Source organism: Calidris pugnax, unplaced genomic scaffold, assembly GCF_001431845.1.
Source record: "Calidris pugnax isolate Ruff unplaced genomic scaffold, ASM143184v1 scaffold220, whole genome shotgun sequence".
NCBI lineage: Eukaryota > Metazoa > Chordata > Aves > Charadriiformes > Scolopacidae > Calidris > Calidris pugnax.
Genome location: NW_015090963.1, coordinates 1831648 through 1855865, shown reverse-complemented (window position 1 = coordinate 1855865; position 24218 = coordinate 1831648). Strand labels below are relative to the sequence as shown.

At 56.2% G+C, this 24218-nt stretch overlaps 2 protein-coding genes across 2 annotated transcripts; both read left to right on the top strand.

Annotated features, from left to right (window-relative positions):
• Positions 1-2634: 2634 nt before the first annotated feature.
• Positions 2635-14583, top strand: LOC106894030. Its single transcript, XM_014952454.1, has 10 exons — positions 2635-2746; positions 8423-8665; positions 9351-9593; positions 12062-12352; positions 12678-12775; positions 13035-13227; positions 13319-13421; positions 13796-13842; positions 14265-14336; positions 14462-14583. The coding sequence occupies exons 1-10, from the start codon at positions 2635-2637 to the stop codon at positions 14581-14583; spliced, it is 1524 nt and encodes a 507-aa protein (XP_014807940.1).
• Positions 14584-16498: 1915 nt separating this feature from the next.
• On the top strand, positions 16499-23918 carry LOC106894044. The gene is made up of 10 exons (XM_014952467.1): positions 16499-16831; positions 18337-18579; positions 19323-19613; positions 20005-20102; positions 21081-21273; positions 21520-21631; positions 21765-22011; positions 22281-22706; positions 22786-22832; positions 23405-23918. Exons 1-9 carry the CDS (start codon positions 16720-16722, stop codon positions 22807-22809), a joined length of 1746 nt encoding a protein of 581 aa, XP_014807953.1. The 5' UTR covers positions 16499-16719; the 3' UTR covers positions 22810-22832; positions 23405-23918.
• Positions 23919-24218: the final 300 nt, after the last annotated feature.

Sequence of the window (24218 nt, the reverse complement as noted above, 5' to 3'; positions counted from 1 at the left end):
ATCTGTGTTGTTCCTGAGTATTCTCCAGGACACCAGTGCCCTCATGCCCTCATCCTGTATCAGAGATCTGTGCAGCTGCTTCAGCACTGCACTTTCAAGTCCATTTGGGAATCGCAGTTTTTGGATTCTGGGATACAGCATCACTGCACATGTGGGGCTGTCCTGTGTGGAAAACAGAGGACACCCTAGCTGGAGAGCCTTTCAGTGGGACAGGACGACAAAGTCAGCAAATCTGGGAGCAAAGAGGTGCAGGAACAGCCTCCCTTGGCAGGAGAATGTCCAGGGGAGGTTTGGGGATGTCTCTTTGTAGGATTATATATGAAGGCAGCATGATCCAGCTGGTTCCACGCTGGGCTGGTCCACTGCAGGATCTCGAGAAGCCTTGGAGCTTGAACACTGCATGTCCATGCACTGAGAGCAGAAAGCAGCAGCTCTGACACCGCCAGAGGTTTCTCCTCCAACAAGGAAGCCTCTTGAACCAGACGCTGTGGCTATTTGATTTCTGTGCTTGCACTTCTTGCAGGCCGTGTGCTGAGGGGGAATGTGTGAGGCTGAAACCTCAGTCCTGCCCTGGCAATTAGTGCAGCATGGCCCCACGAGTGCAGGGTGGAGGCATTGTCTTGGGCATGCACCTCTGCTGGGTGCCCAGGGACAGAAAGTGGCAGCTGGAGAGCTGCCGCCTCCCTTGGTAGCTCAGTTGGGGTTGTGATCTTTTCTCTTTGGGAATGCCACAGCCTCCTGGGTTTCACAAGGAACCTCCAAAATTTGCAAGTTTTGTGTTTCCTCCATTTGCCACACAAGAATTTAGGATGCATCTCCTGCATGTCTTCTGAGTCCTCAAGAGAACTCCCATTTCTGAGAGCCAAAATGGGCAGGGGAAGGTGGGTTCTCTGTGCACAGGTTTTGGCTCTGACTGCCCAGGGAAATGTTAGGTGCTGCTGAGAGCAGTGTCGAGGCAGCTCTTGAGCCTGCCCTGTGCGTGCCCTGGGGCTACAGGGAACCCTGTGTGGGGATGGTGCCAGCCTCAGTCCCTGAGTCCCAACAAGAAGGGACTTCAGGATCAAGGAGGTGGCAGTGGCCAGGGCTGCCCACATCAGGGCAGAGTGACCAGCGTGCTGGGCTCTATCCTGCAATCCACAGGTTGGGGTGAGGTTCCTGATGTAGGTGCATGAGTCACACTGGGCTCTGTGGGTCTTCTGGCAAAAGAATGTGTTGAGGGGCAGTGGGGTACAGAGGTGGAGGTCTGATAGGCAATATGAGGAGTTCGCAGGAATCCCAGGCCACAGCAGAAAGACAGGAGGGCCAGTGAAGTATCCTGACTTGTGAGCCATGAAGTGTAACCTCAGAGCACGCAGGCACTGGTTCTCAGTCTATGGTATAGCTCCAGCAGGATCTTACCCTAGGCCCTCCAAACGAAATAATCCCAGAATGGATAATACCCACCCTGCTATGGATGTACGCTGGGAGCTGGTGGACAGAAAGCTCTAGGGCTGCTGACCTTGGGTCTGTGCCAAGTCTGTCCATCTTGGACACACGTGCCTACGGACATGAGGTCAGCACAGTTCTCAGGGAATGTAGGCAGGGAGAGAGAGCTTCCTTGCAAACTGCCTGTGCCAACGCTCCCCATGCCAGGAGAGCTGCATGCCAGCCTGCTGCCTGCATCTCGGTGAAGACAGGGTGAGGGAGGAGGATGGACCACGGCAGGATAACCCTATAAGCAATTAATCAGAATGAATCCAGAGCTCTTCAGCATGAGGAAGTGAAAGAGAGAGAGAGGCCGCATAAACCACGGAGTTGAAGGAGAAGCTGCAGCATAACCGGAGGCCAGGACTCATGGAAGCTTGAAGACATGCAACAGTGTGTGAGCTGGAAATGGACTCAGAGAAGAGATTGGTGGTGATGTCTTCAGGGACAGGAGACTGGGGGACTATGAGCGAGCCATCCTTGGAGTTATGGCCAAAACCAGGAGCACCCAGGGAATACCATACACAAAGACCCCACATGACCCAGCCAGGGACAGGAAGACCCCCTTAACCCCAGTGCTGTGTGCTCTGTACACCTCAAGGCACTTAACATCCTAGAAGGTACTGAGAAAGTGGAGCTCAGAGCCACGGTAGCAGAAAGCTTTGGAGGAGACTGGAAAAAACCTACATCTGGCTGGTTCGGTTCATGGGTCATGGGTCACTTCAAGGTAATAAGTAGAGAGAGTACAAGGCAAAAGTAGATGCATGATGAGAGCACCCCGGGATGGGCCTGGGCAGGGCTGGGGTGTTTTGCTCAACATCCACCATTGGCTCTGGAGGGAGAGAGGAGCAAGGCAGAGCTGAGAAGGTTTTGGAGGTGTTTGTGGGAGCAGGGCTGCAGGGGCCTGAGGTAGCCAGCAAAAAGGCTGGACTGAGACACCCAGGAGACCCCATTGAGCCTGGACCTGGTGCTGTTTGTGGGCAGATGGACAAGGAGAAGTCCTGTGGCCAGTGGGACACTTTCTTTCTGAAGAGGAAGCTTTTTTGCACCCCATGTGATTTCCCTACGTGGCTGTTTCATTTCTGTGTTGGCACCTCTCCTGTGCTGGGTTACACTGATACCTCTCCCGAGCGGCTCAGACTGAGTCCTGCCTGAGGACTTTGTGCCAGCATGGTCCTGCGAGGGCTGGCTCTGTCCTTTCTCCTGGTCCTTGCACCTCAATTGCCTGCATGGATACAGAAGGACCCTGGTTCCAAGAACCTGGGGAGAGCTGAGGAAGGAGGTAAGGGTGGGTTGTACCTCTCTCTTGCAGAAAAGGTTTTGCTGCTCCTCTCCCTGCCCATTTTCTGGGCAGCTTTACCCCGTTCTGTGGGGTGCTGGGGAGGGCTGAAGCAGGTCCTGAGACACTTGGGCACCCACTGGGTTGTGGTGTGGTGAAGCCTTGGTGTGCTGGGAAAGTCTCCGTGAGCATGGGAGCTGTACTGTCCCTTTGGGGAGTGGGCAGTGTCCCTGGGAGCAGGAGGTGACAGGTTCTTGTTACACAGTGGACAGATGAAGCCATGGTATGTGGCCTTCCTGTGACAATCAGAGGAGATGCCTGTCTCAGGGGAAGGTGGTGGTGATGCTCAGCAAAGGCGTGGGGAGCTGTGAGATGAATCCCTGTGTTAGCTGGGACGTCTGCTCTCTCCCACAGTCCCCATGGCTGGTAGAGCTGTAGTTTGGTGGGATTGTTCTTTAACAGTGTTGTTCTGTTCCTTTTCTGTGCCAGGAGGACTAGAGGGACCTCCTGGGTCTCTGCCAGGCTCTTTGTATCCAGACTGTCTGCTGTGCACTGGGTTGCTGGCACCTGTTGAGGCCATATAATCATAGAATCATAGAATGGTTAGAGTTTCACTGAATTTCACTGAATTTTTAGAGTTGGAAGGAACCATAGAGATCATCTTGTCCAACTCCCCTGCTGAAGCAGGATTGTCTAGAGCTAGAGCATGTTACTCAGGAGTTGGAATGGACCTTGAAGTTCGTCGAGTTCCAAACCCCCTGCCATGGGCAGGGACACCTCCCACTAGACCAGGTTGCCCAAAGCCTCATCCAACCTCGTTGGGCACGGCATTTGGGGTGCTTTTTGCAGAAGGGTCTAGGGGGGCTGAGGCTTGAGTCATTTTTTCTGGAGGGGAAATGGGAGCAGAAGTGGCTTACCAAGACATTGGATGGGTCATGAGTCATGTTACCCATCACTGGTGTCTGGAGGAAGGCTGCCCTTCCAGCAATGTCTTCTGCTATCCAGGGCAGGATGGAGCCTGTTCCCCTCATCCCAACAGCAGCTCCTGGCCCTTTCTTCTCTTCCGCACAGCCCATCCTGAGAAGGTCTGTCCATAGTCATGGCTCTCCCCTCCTTGCCCTGAGGAGTCCCAGCTGGGGGAGGCTGTGATGGGCTCAGTAAAAGCATTGGCTCTGAGGGGCTGGGGCAGATTCCTTGAACCTGTGTCTGCAGAAGAGGTGTGGGGCACCAATATGAAGTTCTGGCTGTTATCCTTTAGTGTTGTCAAGGAGTCATGCTGGCCATAGCCATGTGCTTTTTCAACTTTCTCTTTGTCTCCTGTGTCCTTGCTGTTCAGGAGTAACCACCAAAGTCTGAACGATCCATATGCATTTTCTAGACAAGACCCAGAGAGCAAAAGCTCGTGTCACTTGCTGAGTGTGCCTATGGCCCAGTTCTGCTCACCTTCCCCTGCCCGCTGAGGTCTGCACGAGACTGCCTCATGCTCCCGTTGCTCCCTTACTAAAGTCCCTTTGTGTGCCTTGGCCTTGCCAGCTGTTTCCTCAGTGGCTCTTTGTGTCAATTTGTACTCCCTCTGGAGGGCCACCTGCTTGTCCCTGTGTCCTCTTGCATTGCAGGTCATCATCAGCCTCCTGACTGATCCAGGCTGTTCTCTCGTTGCATCCCCCATCCTCCTTCTGCACAAGGCTGCTTCTGCCTTGCCTTTGTGGGAGGTATCCATCTGCAGGGGAAGAAGTGTCCTGCCTGAACAACACATGCAATCACTAAGGATGGGGGTGGAGGCCACTGGCCTTTGCGGTGGAGGACCTGGGTGCAGGTTGAGATGATGGCGTGAAAACCCCCTGCCAGATAAGGGAAGTGTGGTGATGCCCCTGTTCCAGCGTAAGGGAGTGCAGCCCCAGGAGTGCCGGTGGGCAGGAAGTGGGCAGTGGTGGAGGTGCCTGTGGCTGCAGAGAGGTGTTTCATCCTGTTTCAGCGGAGGCCACCTGCTGCCGCAATGGCTCCTCACGGACTGGGTGAGGCCAGTCTGGGTGACACGTCAAGCAGAGCAGGAGCAGGCAGGCTCATTTTGGGTGAAGTGCAGAGAAAAGGCTGGGTACACAGAGTGGGGTGGAGTGGAGCGTTGTGTCCAGTGCTGTGGACATAGCTTTTGGGGGTCTGAGGGCAAGCTGGGAGTTTCCTTGAGGCTCCAAGTCAGGAGGGTGTGCAATGGCAGCAGATGCTCACTGGGGCTGTTGTGCTCCCAGAGCCCCTGTCCTTGGTGCAGAGAGCATGGGAGAGAGCAGCCAACGTCTTCTGCCTCCAGATGGAAAGCTGCAGCTGTGAACTGGGGGGAGGAGGAGCACTGGAGGGGTTCAGCTTGAGACTTTGGCACTTTGCGCTGGTTGTTTCTCTGGCTAGCTTCTCTGGAGCTTGGGAGGGCCCTGCTTGTGGAGGCTGTCAGTGCTGCACTGCTCACCTGGGCATGATAGCAGCCAACAGAATGGGGTTTCAAGCATCCCATGGGTGGGCAAAAACCAGGGGAGTCTTTGGGGTCCTGGAGATAGGGGTGATGATAAGGCCTGTGGCCCTTAGCAGTGCTTGGGCATGAGGTGGAATCACATAATCACATGGGGTTGGAAAGGACCTCTGGAGATCATCGAGTCCAACCCCCCTGCCAAAGCAGGTCCACCTAGAGCAGGTTGCACAGGAACATGTCCAGGCGGGTTTTGAATGGACAGCGAAGGAGACTCCACCACCTCCCTGGGTAGCCTATTCCAGCGTTCTGCCATCCTCATATTCACTCAGCCTCTCCCTGTATCCCTATCCTGTTGGGATAGAAAAACTCCTCTTTTCAGCAGTTTTGTGACCCACAGATACCCTGGAAAAGTCTAGGATGGGGAAGAGCTCCCCTTTTCCACGCCCAGTAGCGTTCCCTGACATCCCTTACCAGAGTCAGCTCTGGCTGAGCTTGGGCTTTCCGAGCACCCTCTCAGCACACAGAGGCAGTGCTTCTCTTGATCTTTTGAAGCTTCTCCTTCCACCAGCAATGTCTTCTGCTATCCAGGGCAGGATGGAGCCTGTTCCCCTCATCCCAACAGCAGCTCCTGGCCCTTTCTTCTCTTCCGCACAGCCCATCCTGAGAAGGTCTGTCCATAGTCATGGCTCTCCCCTCCTTGCCCTGAGGAGTCCCAGCTGGGGGAGGCTGTGATGGGCTCAGTAAAAGCATTGGCTCTGAGGGGCTGGGGCAGATTCCTTGAACCTGTGTCTGCAGAAGAGGTGTGGGGCACCAATATGAAGTTCTGGCTGTTATCCTTTAGTGTTGTCAAGGAGTCATGCTGGCCATAGCCATGTGCTTTTTCAACTTTCTCTTTGTCTCCTGTGTCCTTGCTGTTCAGGAGTAACCACCAAAGTCTGAACGATCCATATGCATTTTCTAGACAAGACCCAGAGAGCAAAAGCTCGTGTCACTTGCTGAGTGTGCCTATGGCCCAGTTCTGCTCACCTTCCCCTGCCCGCTGAGGTCTGCACGAGACTGCCTCATGCTCCCGTTGCTCCCTTACTAAAGTCCCTTTGTGTGCCTTGGCCTTGCCAGCTGTTTCCTCAGTGGCTCTTTGTGTCAATTTGGTGTGCCTATGGCCCAGTTCTGCTCACCTTCCCCTGCCCGCTGAGGTCTGCACGAGACTGCCTCATGCTCCCGTTGCTCCCTTACTAAAACCCTTGATAGCCACTTGTGACGTTGTCCAGCTGAGCAGCAGGCACGCCACAGTCCCTCCTTGAGGCTGTGTTGCCTGTGCAAAGTGTTGAAGAGGACAGGCCAGGCAGGAGACAAGAGGCAATTTGGAGCCAGCTGGGCAAGACAGCAGCTCCTGGAGTGTTTCCTGAGCAGGGCAGGCATGGGGCCCTGCTGATGGGTGCTGGGGCCTGGTGCAGGATCTGGGACCAGCAATGAGGTGCCCACAGGGGTGCTATGGTCTTTGCTGCACCTCCAAGTGCCACTTGGAAGTGCACAAATCTACATGTGCCCCTTGCTGCCCATGCAAGTGAGGGACCTAGGGGACATCTTATGCAGCCCCAGGACTTGGAGTGGAGGGAACGGAAGGGAGCTCTGAGTGCCTGGGGTTGGGTCAGCGCTTGGCATTGAGGCTGGAGGCTGTGGGAGATGCAGCTGGGGGAAGAGCAATGTCCTCCATTGGGTGATGGGGACCTGGGCTGTCCTGGGCAGGCACAGAGCTGTGTTGAGGGTGGGGATGGCCGTGTGGAGGTAGCCCAGTGGTCAGGGGTGGTGGGCAGGGAGAGACAAGGTGGGAAACCCCCTGCTTCAGGCTGTGGTAACACTCACGGAGTGGAGCGTTGTGTCCAGTGCTGTGGACATAGCTTTTGGGGGTCTGAGGGCAAGCTGGGAGTTTCCTTGAGGGTCCAAGTCAGGAGGGTGTGCAATGGCAGCAGATGCTCACTGGGGCTGTTGTGCTCCCAGAGCCCCTGTCCTTGGTGCAGAGAGCATGGGAGAGAGCAGCCAACGTCTTCTGCCTCCAGATGGAAAGCTGCAGCTGTGAACTGGGGGGAGGAGGAGCACTGGAGGGGTTCAGCTTGAGACTTAGGCACTTTGCGCTGGTTGTTTCTCTGGCTAGCTTCTCTGGAGCTTGGGAGGGCCCTGCTTGTGGAGGCTGTCAGTGCTGCACTGCTCACCTGGGCATGATAGCAGCCAACAGAATGGGGTTTCAAGCATCCCATGGGTGGGCAAAAACCAGGGGAGTCTTTGGGGTCCTGGAGATAGGGGTGATGATAAGGCCTGTGGCCCTTAGCAGTGCTTGGGCATGAGGTGGAATCACATAATCACATGGGGTTGGAAAGGACCTCTGGAGATCATCGAGTCCAACCCCCCTGCCAAAGCAGGTCCACCTAGAGCAGGTTGCACAGGAACATGTCCAGGCGGGTTTTGAATGGACAGCGAAGGAGACTCCACCACCTCCCTGGGTAGCCTATTCCAGCGTTCTGCCATCCTCATATTCACTCAGCCTCTCCCTGTATCCCTATCCTGTTGGGATAGAAAAACTCCTCTTTTCAGCAGTTTTGTGACCCACAGATACCCTGGAAAAGTCTAGGATGGGGAAGAGCTCCCCTTTTCCACGCCCAGTAGCGTTCCCTGACATCCCTTACCAGAGTCAGCTCTGGCTGAGCTTGGGCTTTCCGAGCACCCTCTCAGCACACAGAGGCAGTGCTTCTCTTGATCTTTTGAAGCTTCTCCTTCCACCTCCTATTTACTGCCTCTTGTGCTGCAGCTCAGTTCCCTGTTTGGCTGAGCTAGTTCCTGGGTAGTTTAAAAAAGACTTTGTCGATTTTCTTGCCCAGGGAGGTGGCCACACTTGCACCATGGTCTCTCTCCTGGTCCTGACTCGGATGCTCCAGTCGGTCCATCGCCTGCTGCTGGTTGCATAGGAAAGCTCTAAACAAACAAGCAAAGCATGCCACTGCCTTATTGGGGTGATGTCTTTGGAGTAGCAGACCCACAGTTGCCCCCTTCCCAGAGTGCTGATGTCTTTCTCCCCTCTGCCGGTGTCCCAGTGAGACACAGGCTCCACTTTTCCACAGAGCAGAGTTTCCTCAATGAAGAACTGCCAAAGAGCTCTTTGATCTGTCCTCCAATGCCTGAGCATCCCCTGTCCCTGAGAAGGAATCTCACACTTTTTACTCTGACAGGGAGGTGCCCAAAACCCCAGTGGGATGAAAGACTCCAGTTTGTACCAAGCAAAAACAGTTATGAAGAGAATGAAGAACTGACGCTGAACTGCTCTGGAGATCTCGAGCCGTCCTACACCAAGGTCAAATGTGCAAGGGAATTTCTGGGAATCAGTTCTGGAGAAGCAGTCTATGGAGATGCCTGGTGGGGCACAAACAGCACAGGTGCCTGGACATACATTGAGAGAGCCGTAGAGTGTATTGGTAAGTGAAGCAGCAGCAGCTCTCCCATGTCCCCTCGCTACCTTCACCCTTGATAGCCACTTGTGACGTTGTCCAGCTGAGCAGCAGGCACGCCACAGTCCCTCCTTGAGGCTGTGTTGCCTGTGCAAAGTGTTGAAGAGGACAGGCCAGGCAGGAGACAAGAGGCAATTTGGAGCCAGCTGGGCAAGACAGCAGCTCCTGGAGTGTTTCCTGAGCAGGGCAGGCATGGGGCCCTGCTGATGGGTGCTGGGGCCTGGTGCAGGATCTGGGACCAGCAATGAGGTGCCCACAGGGGTGCTATGGTCTTTGCTGCACCTCCAAGTGCCACTTGGAAGTGCACAAATCTACATGTGCCCCTTGCTGCCCATGCAAGTGAGGGACCTAGGGGACATCTTATGCAGCCCCAGGACTTGGAGTGGAGGGAACGGAAGGGAGCTCTGAGTGCCTGGGGTTGGGTCAGCGCTTGGCATTGAGGCTGGAGGCTGTGGGAGATGCAGCTGGGGGAAGAGCAATGTCCTCCATTGGGTGATGGGGACCTGGGCTGTCCTGGGCAGGCACAGAGCTGTGTTGAGGGTGGGGATGGCCGTGTGGAGGTAGCCCAGTGGTCAGGGGTGGTGGGCAGGGAGAGACAAGGTGGGAAACCCCCTGCTTCAGGCTGTGGTAACACTCACTTTGCCTCTGCCAGAAACGTGTAAAAGGCCCAGCTGGGACCCCAGACTCCAGCTGGCACCTGACCGGAAGAATTACAGGAAAAACGAAGAAGTGGTGCTGAGCTGCCCCAAGGATTTCCAGCCATCCTTCACCCGCTTGAAGTGTTTAGGGGAAGACCAGACCATAACCAGCTGGAATCCTTTATACAGAGACCTATGGCTGGGAAGGGACGGCAGAGGTGACTGGATCCACATTCAGTCCAGGGTGGAGTGCATCGGTAAGGGAGACATCAGGAGGTGTCCTGGCTGCCCTGCTCTACCGCAAACCGAACAATTGCTCGTATGCCACCACCTACCCCTGCCCCACCTCCTTGACCTTTTCCATTCCAATTAACACCCACTCTCATCTCTGCCAGAAACATGCAAAAGGCCCCAGTGGGACCCAAGGCTCCAGCTGGTACCAGACCAGGAGAATTACAAGAAGAATGAGGAAGTAATGCTGAGCTGCCCTCAGGCGGACAGCGAAGGAGACTCCACCACCTCCCTGGGTAGCCTATTCCAGCGTTCTGCCATCCTCATATTCACTAGGACAGCAGAGGTGACTGGATCCACATTCAAGTCAACGTTGAGTGCATTGGTAAGGGAGGCATCAGGAGGTCTCCTGCCTGCCCAGTTCTGCCCTTCCTGAGCAGGGGAAGGTGGGCCACGGCTGCACAGGGGCTCCAGGGGACCTTCTGTGGGGCCTGGGCTAGTGCCAGCATTAGTCTCTGAGGGTCCCACAGGAAGGGGTTTTGGGATCAAGGTGGGGGCAGTGGCCAGAGCTGCCGGTGCCTGGCTGGGGCAGAGCTCACAGGATGCAGACCTCCAGTCTGCAATTCACAAATGTTCCTGGTGTAGGTGCATGGGTGACATGGGGCTCACTGAGAGCTTCTGGCAAGAACACTCTTTTCTATGCAGCCCAGGAACCCATTGGCCCCCACACAGGATGCAGACCTCCAGTCTGCAATTCACAAATGTTCCTGGTGTAGGTGCATGGGTGACATGGGGCTCACTGAGAGCTTCTGGCAAGAACACTCTTTTCTATGCAGCCCAGGAACCCATTGGCCCCCATGGCAACAAGGGCACATTGCTGGCTCATGGAAAGTTTGACAGGTCAGACTGGCATGTGTGGCAATGTGGCTGAAATCATCATGCCATGTTCTGAGGGATCACAGGTCTCTGTCCCCTGTGCCCTCTCAGCCTGTGCAGGCAGGGCAAAGGCCCAGCCTTGTCCCCATGTGCCAGTCTCCCCTGCTGGTCCCTGCTGCATGCTGTCACCGCAGCAGCCAGATTTTGGGCTTGGGCTCTGTTGCCTTCTCGGGAGGCCTCAGGGTGTTGTGGTCCTTCATGAGGGAGGCCAAGGTGAGCTTGTGCTGGATTTAGAAGCCCAGTCTGATGTGCTGAATGTCAGGAATGAGACATGTGCCCCGTGAGCCTTCAGGCTGGGCCACAGCGAGAGGGCTTGGGGCTGGTTGCCTGCTGGCAGCTGTGAGCACAGGGAGTGTGGGGACATGGGTGGGAGGGGAAGGGGATGCTTCTCCTCTGGATCCTGGAGCTGGGCCCAAGGAGGCAGCCCCATGTGTGACCCAAGCTTCCTTGTGCCCTTGTAGCCTGTGCCAGCTCATGTTGTCACACGTTGCCAGGCAAGACCAATGAGCCTATCAGGCCCCAGGCCAAAAATTAAGCCCTTCATCCCAGTGCAAGCTTTGAGCACTGCATGGAGCCATGAGTGCCTGGAGCTCTGGCTGCTCCTGGTCTTTCCTGGGAGATGTGGGGAAGCAGCGCAGGGCTCTTGTCCTCATCCCCTTGGTGCGTGTGGAAGGGCTGCTCTGTGTGGTGTCCTGGAGCTCCATCCCTCACTGTGCTGTGCCTGCTCCATCCCCTGTATGCCCTATGGGGGCACCCTCTGCCCTGCTAACACCTTCCCATCTTGTCTGTACAGGGAAATGCCAGAAGCCCCAGTGGGACCCTAGGTTTATCTTTGACCCAGATGAGGGGACCTACAACCCAATGGAAGTGGTGAAGATGAGATGCACTGAAGGGTACTGGTCTCCTGCTACAGAGATGGTCTGCGTGAAGCTGTACCCAGGTCAAGACTCCATGATTCCTCGCAGCGGCTGGATTGTGAAAGAAGACACAGGCCGCTGGAACCCTGTGGAGGGGAACTTGACCTGTGAGGGTGAGTGAGAGGACCATCCACTCTCTTGGTGCTTACAGCCTGTTCTCCCCAGGCAGAGATAGCAGTGCCACATGTGTCTCACAGCATTGGTGCCCTGTGAGAGGGGTGGTCAGGGCATGGCGTGGACATTCATCCCATAGAAAACTGCTGCTGATGCATCCCGTGTTTGTATCCATGCTGTTGGCAGCTGGGGCAGCCAGCACAGCACCGAGGGGACAAGTCCTCACTGCTGCACATAGGGTCCCAGTCAACGTGCCCAGACCAGCCAGATGGGTCTCCCTGGAGAAGAGCACAAGGAGTCTCAAGTACTTGCCATTATCCTGCCAGAGTCCCTGCATCACCCAGAGTACCCTGGGAACAGTCCAGGGCCAGAGGAAGGTGCAGACAGTGCCCAAGATGTGCCTGGGAGAAGTTAAGAAGGCCTTGTGTGGACAGGCTGCTGAGGGAACGGTGGGGATGATGGAGGTTGATTGCAAAGCTGGGAGGGTAAGGGAAGTGAGTGACCCTCTTGCAATGTTTCTTTCACAGGGGACTTCCAGATTGTCCCTGGGACCTTGGAGATTTCCAGCACCAGCATCACACTGAACTGGACCTGCAGGCTCCCTGATGCCTGCCAATATATGCGGGCCACATGCCGTCTGGCCTTGCCTGCCTCCCCTCCCTGTGAGGCTGAGGAGGTGCAGGGAGAGGAGATGCTGCAAGGCCAGGAGGGAACATTCACCTGTCCCCCTCTGCAGCCCTTCACTGTCTACAGTGTCACCATCTCCTTGCCCCCTAACACGGTCCTGTACACGAAGCTTCTCACAACAAAGGAAACAGGTACATGTCCTCTTATATGAAATGTAAAGGTGCCCTTCATCCAAGCATCAGTGACGTTCCTGGGATTTGGACCGCTCAGATCCTGTGGGGCTCTGGGGAAGGGGCTGTGCAGGGCCCTGGAGCACACCCTGTCCCCTCTTTGCTCTCCTCCTCCTCACCACACCAGTGCTGGTGCTGTGGCACATGCAGCCTTTGTGGGGAACAAACCCTGCTTAAGGGGTCCCTTTGCAGCTTGTCCCCTGGGCCAGGAGCTGCCAGCACCCTGCTCTGGGCTCAGACCCTCCTCACTGTCCCCATGTGTGACCCTGTCCTCCTGTGCTTCCAGTGCCGGACAAACCGGAGAATCTGTGGCTGGATCCCAACACGGGGTGTCTCAAATGGGAGCCATTGCCCCCCTGCAAAGGGAAGATCATCGGATACCAGGTACCAGGGGACCACAGACTCCCCATGGTCCTCTTCACCTTGCCAGGCTCCTCCCTTCCTGGAGCTCTGTGCAGGCAGCCTGGGGAGAGGTGTGAGCCCTCCATGGCCAGGGCACACCAGCTCTACACTGCTGGTGTTTCTGGTGGGGTCAGGTCCCCTCCTGTCCCCTGCCAGCAGTAGCAGCTCCTCTCCACAGAGCTGCCTTGTGCAGAAGGGGAGGTGGCTGCTGCTCCCCACCAGGTGCCTGTCCTTCTTCCAGCTAAACATCACGGCCGAGAGAGCACACGATGGCAGCTTCCTTGAGTTCAAGCAGGTGGTGGTGAACCAGTCTGTCACTCAGTACATGCCACCTCGTCAGGCACCTGGAAGTAAATACATGGTGGCAGTGCAGGGCCTCACGGCGGCTGGTGCTGGGGCTGCATCAATCCTGGAATTTCAGACCTACGTCTCAGGTAGTGGTGCACACACCCAACGCCATGGTTGGGGCTGTGGTTGGCACAGGGTACAGACTGGGACCCACTCCTGCCTATGTCTTAGTTGCAGGGCAGCCTCCGGGCCCATGGCCAGGGACGGTGGTCACAGTGGTGGTGGTAGTGGTGGTTCTGGTCGCCCTGTCTGCAGGGATCCTGTGGTTTGTGCTGTCCAGGTGAGTAGACAGGAAGCTTGGGGCTGTTGGTCTGCCTTAGGCCATGCTGTGCTTTGGGGTATCTGGGGATGGAGAGGGAGTTCTTCTCACTGCTCCCACCTTTCTCTGGGTGCCCAGGTCAGAGATGGCTGCAGCATTGTGTCTTAGTTGTAGGGCTGCTGGCTGTGGCTCATGGCCATCTTCTTTGATGGCTAGGTCAGGGTCCCCATCCCTTGTTGCTGTTACTGCCACCACTGCTGTTTCTCTGGGATGCTCGTGAGAGGCCCAGAGGAAGGGTGTGCAGAGCTCTTCATGACTCTGCTGCTGGGTTCAGCAGAGCCCTGGGCCACCTCAGCCTCTCTCACAACCCTCAGGACTGCCCTTTGCCTTTCCAGGAGAAGGAAGGCCTTGCCCAGCAAAGTTGAAGAGGACCACTACACAGGTAGGGTTGCCTCACATAGACAACTCTAGGGCTGGGGACGGAGCCGGGAGAGGAGCAGGTCTGTGCTTGGAGAGCCTGGCCATCAGGAAGAACATCTGCATGTCCTCTTGCCATCCTGTGGTGGCTGTAGGCAGCCCGGCTGGCCCTGGCTGACCTGCCAGAGCAGCGTGTCCCACACTACTCTCCCCAGATGAGAACCTCCTCCAGCTGCCTCTTCCAGCAGCTCTGGCTGGGGTCCATCCATGGTGCCAGTGAGGGCTGGGAGCTGCCCCTTGTGTTCGGTCCCTTACAAACAGACCTCTGCCCGGCCCTACTGCCCTTCTGGTGTCTGTCCCAGGGTGTCATGCAATCCACAGGGCTGCTGCCCTGCTCCTTCTCCAGTCACCCCTGGGCTCTCAGGCTGTTTCTGTCATCCCCCCCAGAGCTCCAGCCTTATGAGAACGTGGATAACTACTGTGTGGTCAAGGGCACTCTTCTGGCAGAGGAAGAAGCAGGTAGGACACAGAGAGCCCTATCTATTCCCACACCTGGCAGGGAGAGGCAGCCATGCTGGCATGAGCCCCCCACACCCTCCAGAACATGCAGCAGCCTCTGCCCTGGGTGCTGTTGGTCTCTGCAGGTAAAGGTGGCCAGGCTGGAGAGATGTTGCCTCAGACCCCGCCGGTCCTGGAGTCCTCAAGAGACAGTCAGAGTAGTGAGGGAGAGGAGAAGATGAGGCTGAAGGCCCCAGCTCAGTGCTGATGGCCCCTTCCCCAGGCTTGGTTTTCCTGGGATGGAAGCAGGATCTCATAAAGCTTGTGCTGGATTATTGCTCCCTCTCAAATTCTCTCCCTCATCAAGCTCCAGCATCTTCTGTCACCGAGTGGGATCAGCCCAAAGCCAGAGGTGACCTGCTTGTGCCAGCAAGGATATGTTCTGAGAGTCCTCCAGCGCTCTGGCAAAGTTGTATCACCCTCCTCCCGATGCCTGCAGGTGTCCTCTGAGACCAAAGCAGCTCGCTGGGTCCCACTCCCTCTTTCCCCACTCTGTAGCCCCAAATCCTTCTAGATCCTGGCCCCTGCTTGAGTTTGGCCCAACTGCGCTGCCCTTGCAGCTGTGCTGCTGTGTCCCAACAACCAATAAATTCTTCTGGTTTGCAGGAGCTGCCTGCCCTGCAACAGCTCCCACCTTCTTGTGGTTCCTCTCCATTTTGTGTGCAAAGGCTCTGTCCCTGTGGAGGAGCTTGGACCAGGTTTCTCCTGCTCCTGGAAGTCTCGAGGAAGCACATCTGAGAAGCCGTGTACTCCCAGTGCAATAGTTTGAGTTCCTACTTTCCCTCCTCCCCATCCTACTGCTAGCATCGTCTAGCTGGACCTCTGTGTTGGTCCGTGACCTGCTCTGTTGGTCTCAGTGCCCTTCTCCCCTGTTGTGAGGTGCATTTGTGCCTGTCCGCCTTGGGAAAACCCCATCCTTTGTCCTTTGGGATCTGCTCGATGCTGGCTGCTGCTGCCCTGGTGCAGCCTCCATTGTCCACTGCCTCTCTGGCTCTCTGGGATGCTGGTGCCTGGTGAAGCCTGGATGCTGCTGAGGGACAGCCCAAAGGCTCTCCTTTGTGAGGAACACAGTGTTAGAAGATGAAGCAATTGGCTACTGTTTTCTCCAGCCTTTTTTTTTTTCACCTTGGGATAACCTGCATGTGCCAGTAAACACATGCTTTGATAGTCCTTTATATGAGTTGTCTGACCATTATCATTATCATATGCAACTGGCTCCTGGGACCAGACATCTCTTTCCTATGGACTTTCATTGGTGTGACCTGCATGCCTGATGGAAGTGCTCTTAGTGGGTATGGCAGCCAGGGGATGAGGGAGCCTAACCCCATGTGGCTGCTGCTGCTGCTTGAGAAAGGGGAATGCACAGAGTTGGGATACAGGGAAATGGAGGGTTGGTTTGTGCTCCTGTGATATGCTGAGCAGCTCTGGCATGTGTTTGGATGGGGTGTGTAGTGGAGTGAACAGTGGTGCTCCCTTCTATTCGTCCTGGGCAGGAGTGTGCCCTGTGCATGTGTCAAAGGCAAAGCTGAGGGACAAGCATGGTCTTTACTCCTGTGTAGCCCCCGAGCCTGATATCCAGCTTTCTGTGATCTCAGACATCCCAGGAAGGTCCCTAGGAGGTTCTGGAGGAAGAGAAAATCAGGAGCTGCTGAGGAGAAAGGGTTTAGTAGCTCTGAGGGTTTCCATCAGGCACTCAGATAGCATTGGAGGGCAGAATGGTCTGCACCCTTGGGAACAGAAGAGTGTGTTGCCAGGCTTAGAAGGAGGAGGAGGAGGCAGCTGGGGATGGAGAAGCAGGGAAAGATGAGAGAGGCTGTGGGTTGAGTGTGTCTTTCAGAAGGGTCAAGGACTGTTTCAGGCCTTGAAGTACTCCTTGCCTATCCCCATTCCTATCACAGCTTCTTGACAGCTCTTCATGGGCTTCCTCAGAAGTCACCCATCTCCTGTGATCATTGAGAGGAAGTGCAGTGACTCATCAAGACTCTACAGCCCATACAGTGGCGTTGCAAAACACGTGGATATTGCCTCAAAAATAGGCAAAGGAACAGGAGCAGTGCTTCTTGAATGCGGTCTGGGAACTAGAAGGGTTTTGGGGGGAAACCCTGGGGTCTTGGTGACAGGGGTTCTTCTGTTGAGTACCAGAGCCTGGATGCCCCTGGGGAAAAAAGGCAGCAAAAGACAGCAGCACTGACAGTGATGGGAGGTTCCCTCCCCAGAGAGGAAGTCTCCTGTGATTCATGAAATTTCCTGTGGTTGCAAGTCTCGAAGTGAGTAACAGATGCTTGGGCTCAGGGGCAGCAAGGGGGGCTGAGATATCAGTCCTGCCTGAAGACTTCGTGGTAGCATGGCCCTACAGTTGCTGGCTCTGAGGTTTCTCCTGGTCCTTGTATCTCTGCTGGCGGCACGGGGCCAGGAAGAACCTGATCCCAAGGTCCACGGAGTACCCAGGGAAACAGGTAAGAATGGGTTCCTTCTTTCCCCTCAGGGCAAGATTTTGCTGCTCCTTCTCTTGCAAGTTTGATAGGCACCTTCACTGCCTGCAGCCCCGGGCTGGAGCCCAGCGGACCGCTCAGGCTGTTCAGCTGGGATGCCTGCTGTCTCTGGGAGACCCTGGGGGCAGGAACTATGGTGTGGGTGCACTGGGGGTGCTGTGGGAAGGGTGGGATTGGGCTGGATGGTCGGGAATGTGTCATGTCCTGCACAGAGCTGGTTTGCTGATCGTTCCCTGGAAGCTGCAGGCTTGGATCAGGCATGAAGTCATGCATCATCAATCAGGGGAAGGGTCTTCAGCAAGCAGGGCTGCCACTTTCTGTACCCACCCTGTGCCCACATGTGCCCAGGGGACACTGTGCTTGCTGAGAGCATAGCAAAAGGGAATTTGCTTTGACAGCTGCATGGTCCTGGGCGTGGGCAGCAGCTGGGTGCCTGGGCATGGGGTAGGTGGTGGCTGTGTGTCAGTGGGACATAACTGCTGGCCGTGGCACTCAGCTGGGCATCTCTTGCCTTCTGCTATCAGGGCTGTCTGAGAGCAAACCCTGCACATCAGTGGCTTGTTCAGCAGCATGTCTCTACTTTGTGGCTGTTCAGAAGATGGTCTGAACCTTGTGAGATCCCATCTCTGTCCCTTCAGGAGAAGGAAGATTGTGTTTTGAGCACTTTGAGGACTCCAAGAGCCCCTTGCAGAGGCTGGAACAGAGAAGTGCTCCTTCCCAGGTGCCAGCACCCTTAACTGTAGGAATCATTGCCACAAAGCCTCCCATCACAGCACTCAGCAAATTGATGGGACAGGGTGTGCCTGCTCAGCCCTAGAGATGGTCAATGTGGTGAGGAGGGGATTTGGAGGAGGGAGCAGGGCTTGTGGCAGGGGAAAGGGGCATGGATGTGCAGAGGATGTGAATGGAGAAGGCATGGCTCATCCCCATGTCCCACTGTATGGTGGCATGGGCCAGGAGGCAAGTAGCAGAGGAACCGACAGAGCCCACACAGGGACTCCAGAAGTGTAACAGGGGCACCTCTGATGCCTGTGGGAGGGATGAGTTGAGCCATAGCTGGAGACACATGCATCCCAGCAGGGCTGGTGCTGCCACAGCCCATCAAGGGCAGCCTGAGCTGCAGTGGGTGACATTTCTGAAGGAGAGGCTGGAGAGAGTCTTCTAGTGCAGGGGTTATTGTCCTGGGAAGGTTCCTGCTGTGGGCTGTGGAGGAGAAAAGATAGTGGCCCTAGACAAGAGGGTGGATGGGGAAGGTTCATGGATGAGTGATTCTTCACACTTCGGGCACATGAAGAAAAGCTCTCTCCCAACAAGACTTGCCTGCAGGTCACATCCTGGCAGATGGACATGCCACCTTCTCTCCCCCTTCAGGGGCTGGATGGATTGCTAGAGATTTCCCTCCCACCACCCCTCCATGTCCTACCTCATCACCTCCCACACCAACTAACACCCACTTTCACCTGTGCCAGGAATGTGCCAAAGGCCCCGGTGGGACCCAAGATTGCAGCTGACACCAGATCAGGAAAATTACAAGAAGAATGAAGAAGTGATGCTGAATTGCACAGATGGTTTTCAGCCAACCATCACCCACGTCAAATGTTCAAGCGAAGTCCAGTCCACCCATGATGGGAAACTTGTAAACAGGGAAGTTTGGCGTGGAAGAAACACCAGAGGTGACTGGACGCGCATTCAGTCCCGAGTGGAGTGCGCCGGTAAGGGAGGCATCAGGAGGTCTCCTGGCTGCCCAGCTCTGCCATTCTTGAGCAGGGGAAGGCTGTCTGTGCCATGCATGACCCAAGCTTTCAGGGTGCCCCATCTGGTCCCCTTGGGTGCTTTGTTAACTTCATTGGCAGGTCCATAAGGCATGAAATATCCCTGGCTTCTTAGATTGTGCCACAAGGCGCCAGGGTCAAATGCTGGTCCATCAGTCACTGTACAAGCTTTGTGCATCGTATGAGCCCCTCATGGGTCCCCCAGTTCCTTGAGCTCCTGCTCCTTCTGGCTTTTCGTGGGAGGCCAGAGGGAAGCAGCAAGGGGTAGTTTTCCCTCAACACCTTCCCGGGGCTACTCCATATAGTGTCCTAGAGCTCCATAGCAGCTATACAGCCAAGGAAAATGAACCTTTCTTCTGGGATCTATACAGAGCAGGAAAGGGTTGGGTCTTTCTAAGAGCTGCATCTGTTGGATCGTAGAGATGCTGGGGCCCAGAGATACTTTAGTTTTGACTCAGTGGGAAAAATTGCCTTGAGCAGTAGCAGTCTAGACATTTCACCCACATTCATCCCTGTCCAGCCTCTTCATGTTCCCCTGCCAGGGAGCTGGAGTCACCAGCTCCATCCTCTCGCTTTCCCTCCCACTCAGCTGGGTGGGGAGCAGGGCTGTGTGACCGCAGCGCCCGTGCAAGGCTGGCAGGGGAAGGGAAGGAAGTAACTCTCTTGCAATGTTTCCTTTACAGAAATCCTCCAGGTTGTCTCTGAGAGCTTGGAGATTTCCAGCACCAGCATCGCACTGAACTGGACCTGCAGGCTCCCTGATGCCTGCCAGCACATGCGGGCCACGTGCCGTCTGGTCTTGCCTTCCTCCCCTCCCTGTGAGGCTGAGGAGGCGCAGGGAGAGGAGATGCTGCAAGGCCAGGAGGGAACATTCACCTGTCCCCCTCTGCAGCCCTACACTTTCTACAATATCACCATCTTCCTGCCCCCCAGCACGATTCTTTTCTCATGGGTGGTCAACACAAAGGAAACAGGTACGTGCAGATGAGTACAGGAGAGAAGGGACAGTCCTGGGCTATGCCACAGGTAGGGGAGGTGGATAGATGCCCCTTTTTGCCCAGCAGTAAAGGCTGGTTACCTACTCCCTGTAGTGATGGTCCTGAAGCTGGGGCTACTCGGATCCTGGTCTCTGGGGAAGGGGCTGTGCAGGGCCCTGGAGCACACCCTGTCCCCTCTTTGCTTCCCCCCTCCTCACCACACCGGTGATGCTGCTGCTGTGGCACATGCAGCCTTTGTCTGGAACAAACCCTGCTTGAGGGATCCCTTGGCATCCTGTCCCCTGGGCCAGGAGCTGCCAGCACCCTGCTCTGGGCTCAGACCCTCCTCACTGTCCCCATGTGTGACCCTGTCCTCCTGTGCTTCCAGTGCCAGACAAACCGGAGAAGCTGTGGCTGGATCCCAACACGGGATCTCTCACATGGGAGCCGCTGCCCTCCTGCAAAGGAGAGATCATTGGATACCAGGTACCAGGGGGACCACGGACACCCCATGGTCCTCTTCACCTTGCCAGGCTCCTCCCTGCCTGGAGCTCTCTGCAGGCAGGTGAGGAGAATGGGGAAGGGAGAGCTGTGATGACCTGCAGTTCCCAGCCAGTCCAGGCGAATATCTGGCTGTGATGAGCACAAGTGTTTTCTCTCTTACCATCAACATTCTTTGTGCTACGGAGTTGGCCAGGGAGGTGGTGAGGGCTTCCTCCCCTCTGGGCTTCCGCCCCGGCTCCCCTCAGGCTGGGGTTTGGCAGACTTCGTGGTTTTTCGGTGTGCAGCACTGGGTGACGTGTCTGTTGGGGTGGCCTCCCAGGGCTTCCTGTGTCACTTGCATGCTTGTTTCTGGTTCCTGCCACAGGCAACCCTGTGGTTTGAGTTCTCCCCTGAAAACCCCTCTTCTTCGTGAAGAGTTGGACCATTCCTTTTATGTTTTTCTCAGTGTGTGGCTAGAAGTGCCTCCTCTGTCTGTGGGTTTGGGGCTCTTCCCGCAGTGCATCCGTGCTTTTTAGCACTGAGGAAGTGTGCTAGTGTCCTCTCTGAAGACAGGCCTCTACGTGGGGTGACAGGGACCCAGACATGCTGGGCTTTCATGCCCTTTTTAGCTCTTTCCTAGAGAAAACAGCAAACAGTGGCCCTGATGGTGTTGCTTGTGGATCTGTTTGAGCTGCTTTCCTGTTCCCAGATATGTCTGTTTGTGAAAAGAACACTTTTTCTGGTTTGCAGTTAGCTCTTCTTTTTTGCATATTACCAAGATGTGATTTCCATAAAGGCCCTGACTTCTTTGTTTTGGAGTCCATGCATGGGTGCAAGGCTCCAGCTTGTTTCTCTCTGGGAACCTTCCACACCTGGGGCAGTCAGAGGGAAGGGGGGCTTTGCTCTGTCTCGGGGTGCTGTGGGCAGTTCCCAGAGGACAGGGAGGAGCTGCTGTCCTCCAGCTCTGTCTCCTCTCCCCAGCTGAACATCACAACGAGGAGCGCACAGGATGGCAGCTTCCTGGAGATGGAGAAGCTGCAGCTGAGCAGCTCCATCACTGAGCACCGGCTGCCTCAGCACAGCCCCGACAGCAGCTACGTGGTGACGATTCAGGGACTCACGGCCGCCGGAGCCGGGGCTGCGTCGCTCTGGGAGTCTCAGACCAAGAGCTCAAGTAAGGCTGGCTGTGTCCCACCCCTTGGAGGTGGCCATGGCGTGTGCCCTGGATGAAGCAGCCCCTTGTCCCCAGCCCCATGGCCTCCTGGCCGGCGAGGACGAGCCTGGGTGGGCACAGAGGAGCTGTGCTCTGCAGCCCGCACTGCCCGGGGCTGCCCCTGCTCCCGGCACAGCCCCCGCCGGGCTGCCCGCTTGCTGCTCACCCCTCCTCCCCTCCGCAATCTCTCTGCATCTTCCCCTCCAGACACCCCGCACCCTCTCGACATCAGCTGCCGCGGCGTCCACGACATCTCCCCAGCCCACGGGACGGCCGTGCTCCCCCTACGCCCCATCGCCCGTCCCCCCACAGCAGCCAGGTGAGTGCAGCTCCCGGCAGCTCTGCTCTCCACAGCCCCAGGAAAGGTTTCCCCACCAGCAGCTCTTGCCCGCAGCCCCCTCTCTCCTGCTCTTCCCATCCCCGTCTCCCCCTCTCATTGTCCTGCCTTGCAGGGAGCACCAGCTCATCGTGGCTGTGGGCCACGACGACACAGCGCTGGAAGGCATCTGCCTGGGGGAACCACAGCCCTTCAACGCCAGCCAGGAGCCTGGCACCTACGTGGCCGCCGTGCTCAACCTCACCGGCCCCATGGACTTTGTGCTGGGCAATGGGACCCACGGGCAAGGCTACCACAACGCTGCCCTCCGGCCGGGATGGCACTACATGGCCATTCTCCGCCATGTCCACCGGTCACAACAGGTACCCGTCATGGGGGGCTCCTGCTGCCCAGAGACACTGCCAACCAAGGCCACCCCCGCTGGTGTCTGGGCCAGCTGCCAATGGCGAGTGGCAATGCTACATGGGCTCCCAGCCTCTGTGGTGAGAGCCTGAGTGCCTTGGTGGGGCAGTGTCTCTGTGTCCTCGGCCTCAGCTGGGGCATTTGGTGGCCATGGCAGGGAGGCCTTTGCCCACAGGTTGGGCAGCAGGGCAGGAGTAGCCTGAGCTCTCTCTCCCATCTCCTCTAACAGGCAGAGAAGGTCACCTGTGTCTGCTACAGCTTTTCTGTTGGTAAGTGGGCTCCTCGCTCCCTCAGCCCAAGGTTTTCCCCTAGACGTTCCCTTTTCCCAGCCTGGCCAGTTCCCATGGAGAGAAGCTGGCCAAGCGCAGGAGCTGTCGGGTCTCCAGGGGCAGAGGAAACCTTTTGTTTCTCACACATGGGGCAATCCTCCAACCCAGAAGAAACCTACACCAAGACACACATCTACACACTTGCACATACCCTTTGCCATCGTTGGTGCTGTTGCCAGCATGTGGCCCAGGCGGTGGCACTCACTCCTGGTTGTGTTAGATGCAGGGCAGCATCCAGCCCCGTGGCATGGGACTGTGATCGGCGTTGTTGTGCTTTTGGTACTCCTCCTCCTGTTTGCTGGGATCCTGTGGTTCGTGCTTTCCAGGTGAGTAGTGAGGAGACAGGTTCAGCAGGGCCATGGTCCACACCAGTCTCTTACTAAGGAATTCCCTTTGCCTTTCCAGGAAAAGGAAGTCTTTTCCCACTAAAGCTAAGGAGGATAATTAAAGAGGTAGGAAAATGCAATTCCCTGGACCACTATTACAGAAGGGGCTGTAGGGCTGGCTGGCACTGGGAGGAGAGCAGAGATCTCCCAGGAGAGCGTGACCCTCAGGAGAAACATCTGCTCATCCTCTTCACTGACACATCTCTCCATTTGCCTCAGCCCTGTGGTGTTGGGGATGGTCAGGATGGCTCTTCCCACTAAGCCCCATATGGCAGCACGTGGCTCCAAGCAGTGCTCCTAGCCTAGAGCAGGGGCAGGGGTGAGCAGAAATGGGCATCCCAAAGGGTGTCTCATGGTTCAGCCCTCTGAGGGACCCACAGCCCTGTCATCCTCCCCAAGGAAGAGATCTGCTGGGAGGGATCTCAGAAGGGTTAGGCTGACAGACTGATGCATTCACCTGGGCACCAGCAGGCCCCTCCAGGGACCTGTGGTTGAAGGGGTCAAGCTGTGCCAGGCACTGCCCTGTGCTCCAGCCTGTCTCAGACACTCATGTGTACAGGCAGTGGTGCTGGCGTGAGCTGCCCACACTGCCCAGGGCAGGCAGCAGCCTCTGCACTGGGTACCTTTACTCTCCACAGGTAAAGGTGGCCAGGCTGGAGATCAATAACTCCAACCCTTGTCCATGACCACAGAAGACATTCAGAGGGAGCAGAGAAGATGGGGAGGATGACCCCAGATCACTGCTGATGGTTCTCTTGTGACTGTCAGCAGCTCTGGGGTCCCACACAAATCAGCACAGAGCTTTTTATTTCGTCACCGCCATCACCTCCCAGCTTTCACTTACTGCTTGCTTAAGGCTTTTGAGTGTGACTTTGTGTAGTTATTTGGGGATTTATTTTTTTGGCTTTGCTTTAATTTTTACTTTCCTGGAAGCAGAAACTGTACAGCAGGTTTCCCGGTGCCTGTCAAACATGGGCTCAGACTGAGGGAAGGTTCGTGCTCCTTCCATGTCCTGGGTTCCCATCCCTTCTCCCTGGTTTGTCTGCTGATATTCAGCCAAACTCTGGGCTCTGCTGGAGCTTGGCCTGGCTGGGCTGACTTTGTGACTCTGCCTGTTCTGGCTGGACAACCAATAAAGGCTTGTGGTTTGGAGCAGGTGGCTGCCTGTCCCTCTACAGCTCCTTCCTGGTCCTCTCAGTGCCCTTGTGGGGTCACATCATCCTGCAGGGAGCTAACTGCACCTTGTTGAGGGGAGGCCATGAGCAGGGCTGCTCTTACTCTGTGTCCCCAGGTGGTGCTGGGGACCACCTTTACGACCCCCAGGGCTGTGCTGGGCAGTTCTCATGTGAGTTTCGGTAGGGTGCCTGGTGGGAATGAGTGAAGGAAAATGTCCCTCAACACACTTCTTGGGCAGGAGTGTGTTCTACGCCCATGGTATGACCAGAGGTGAGG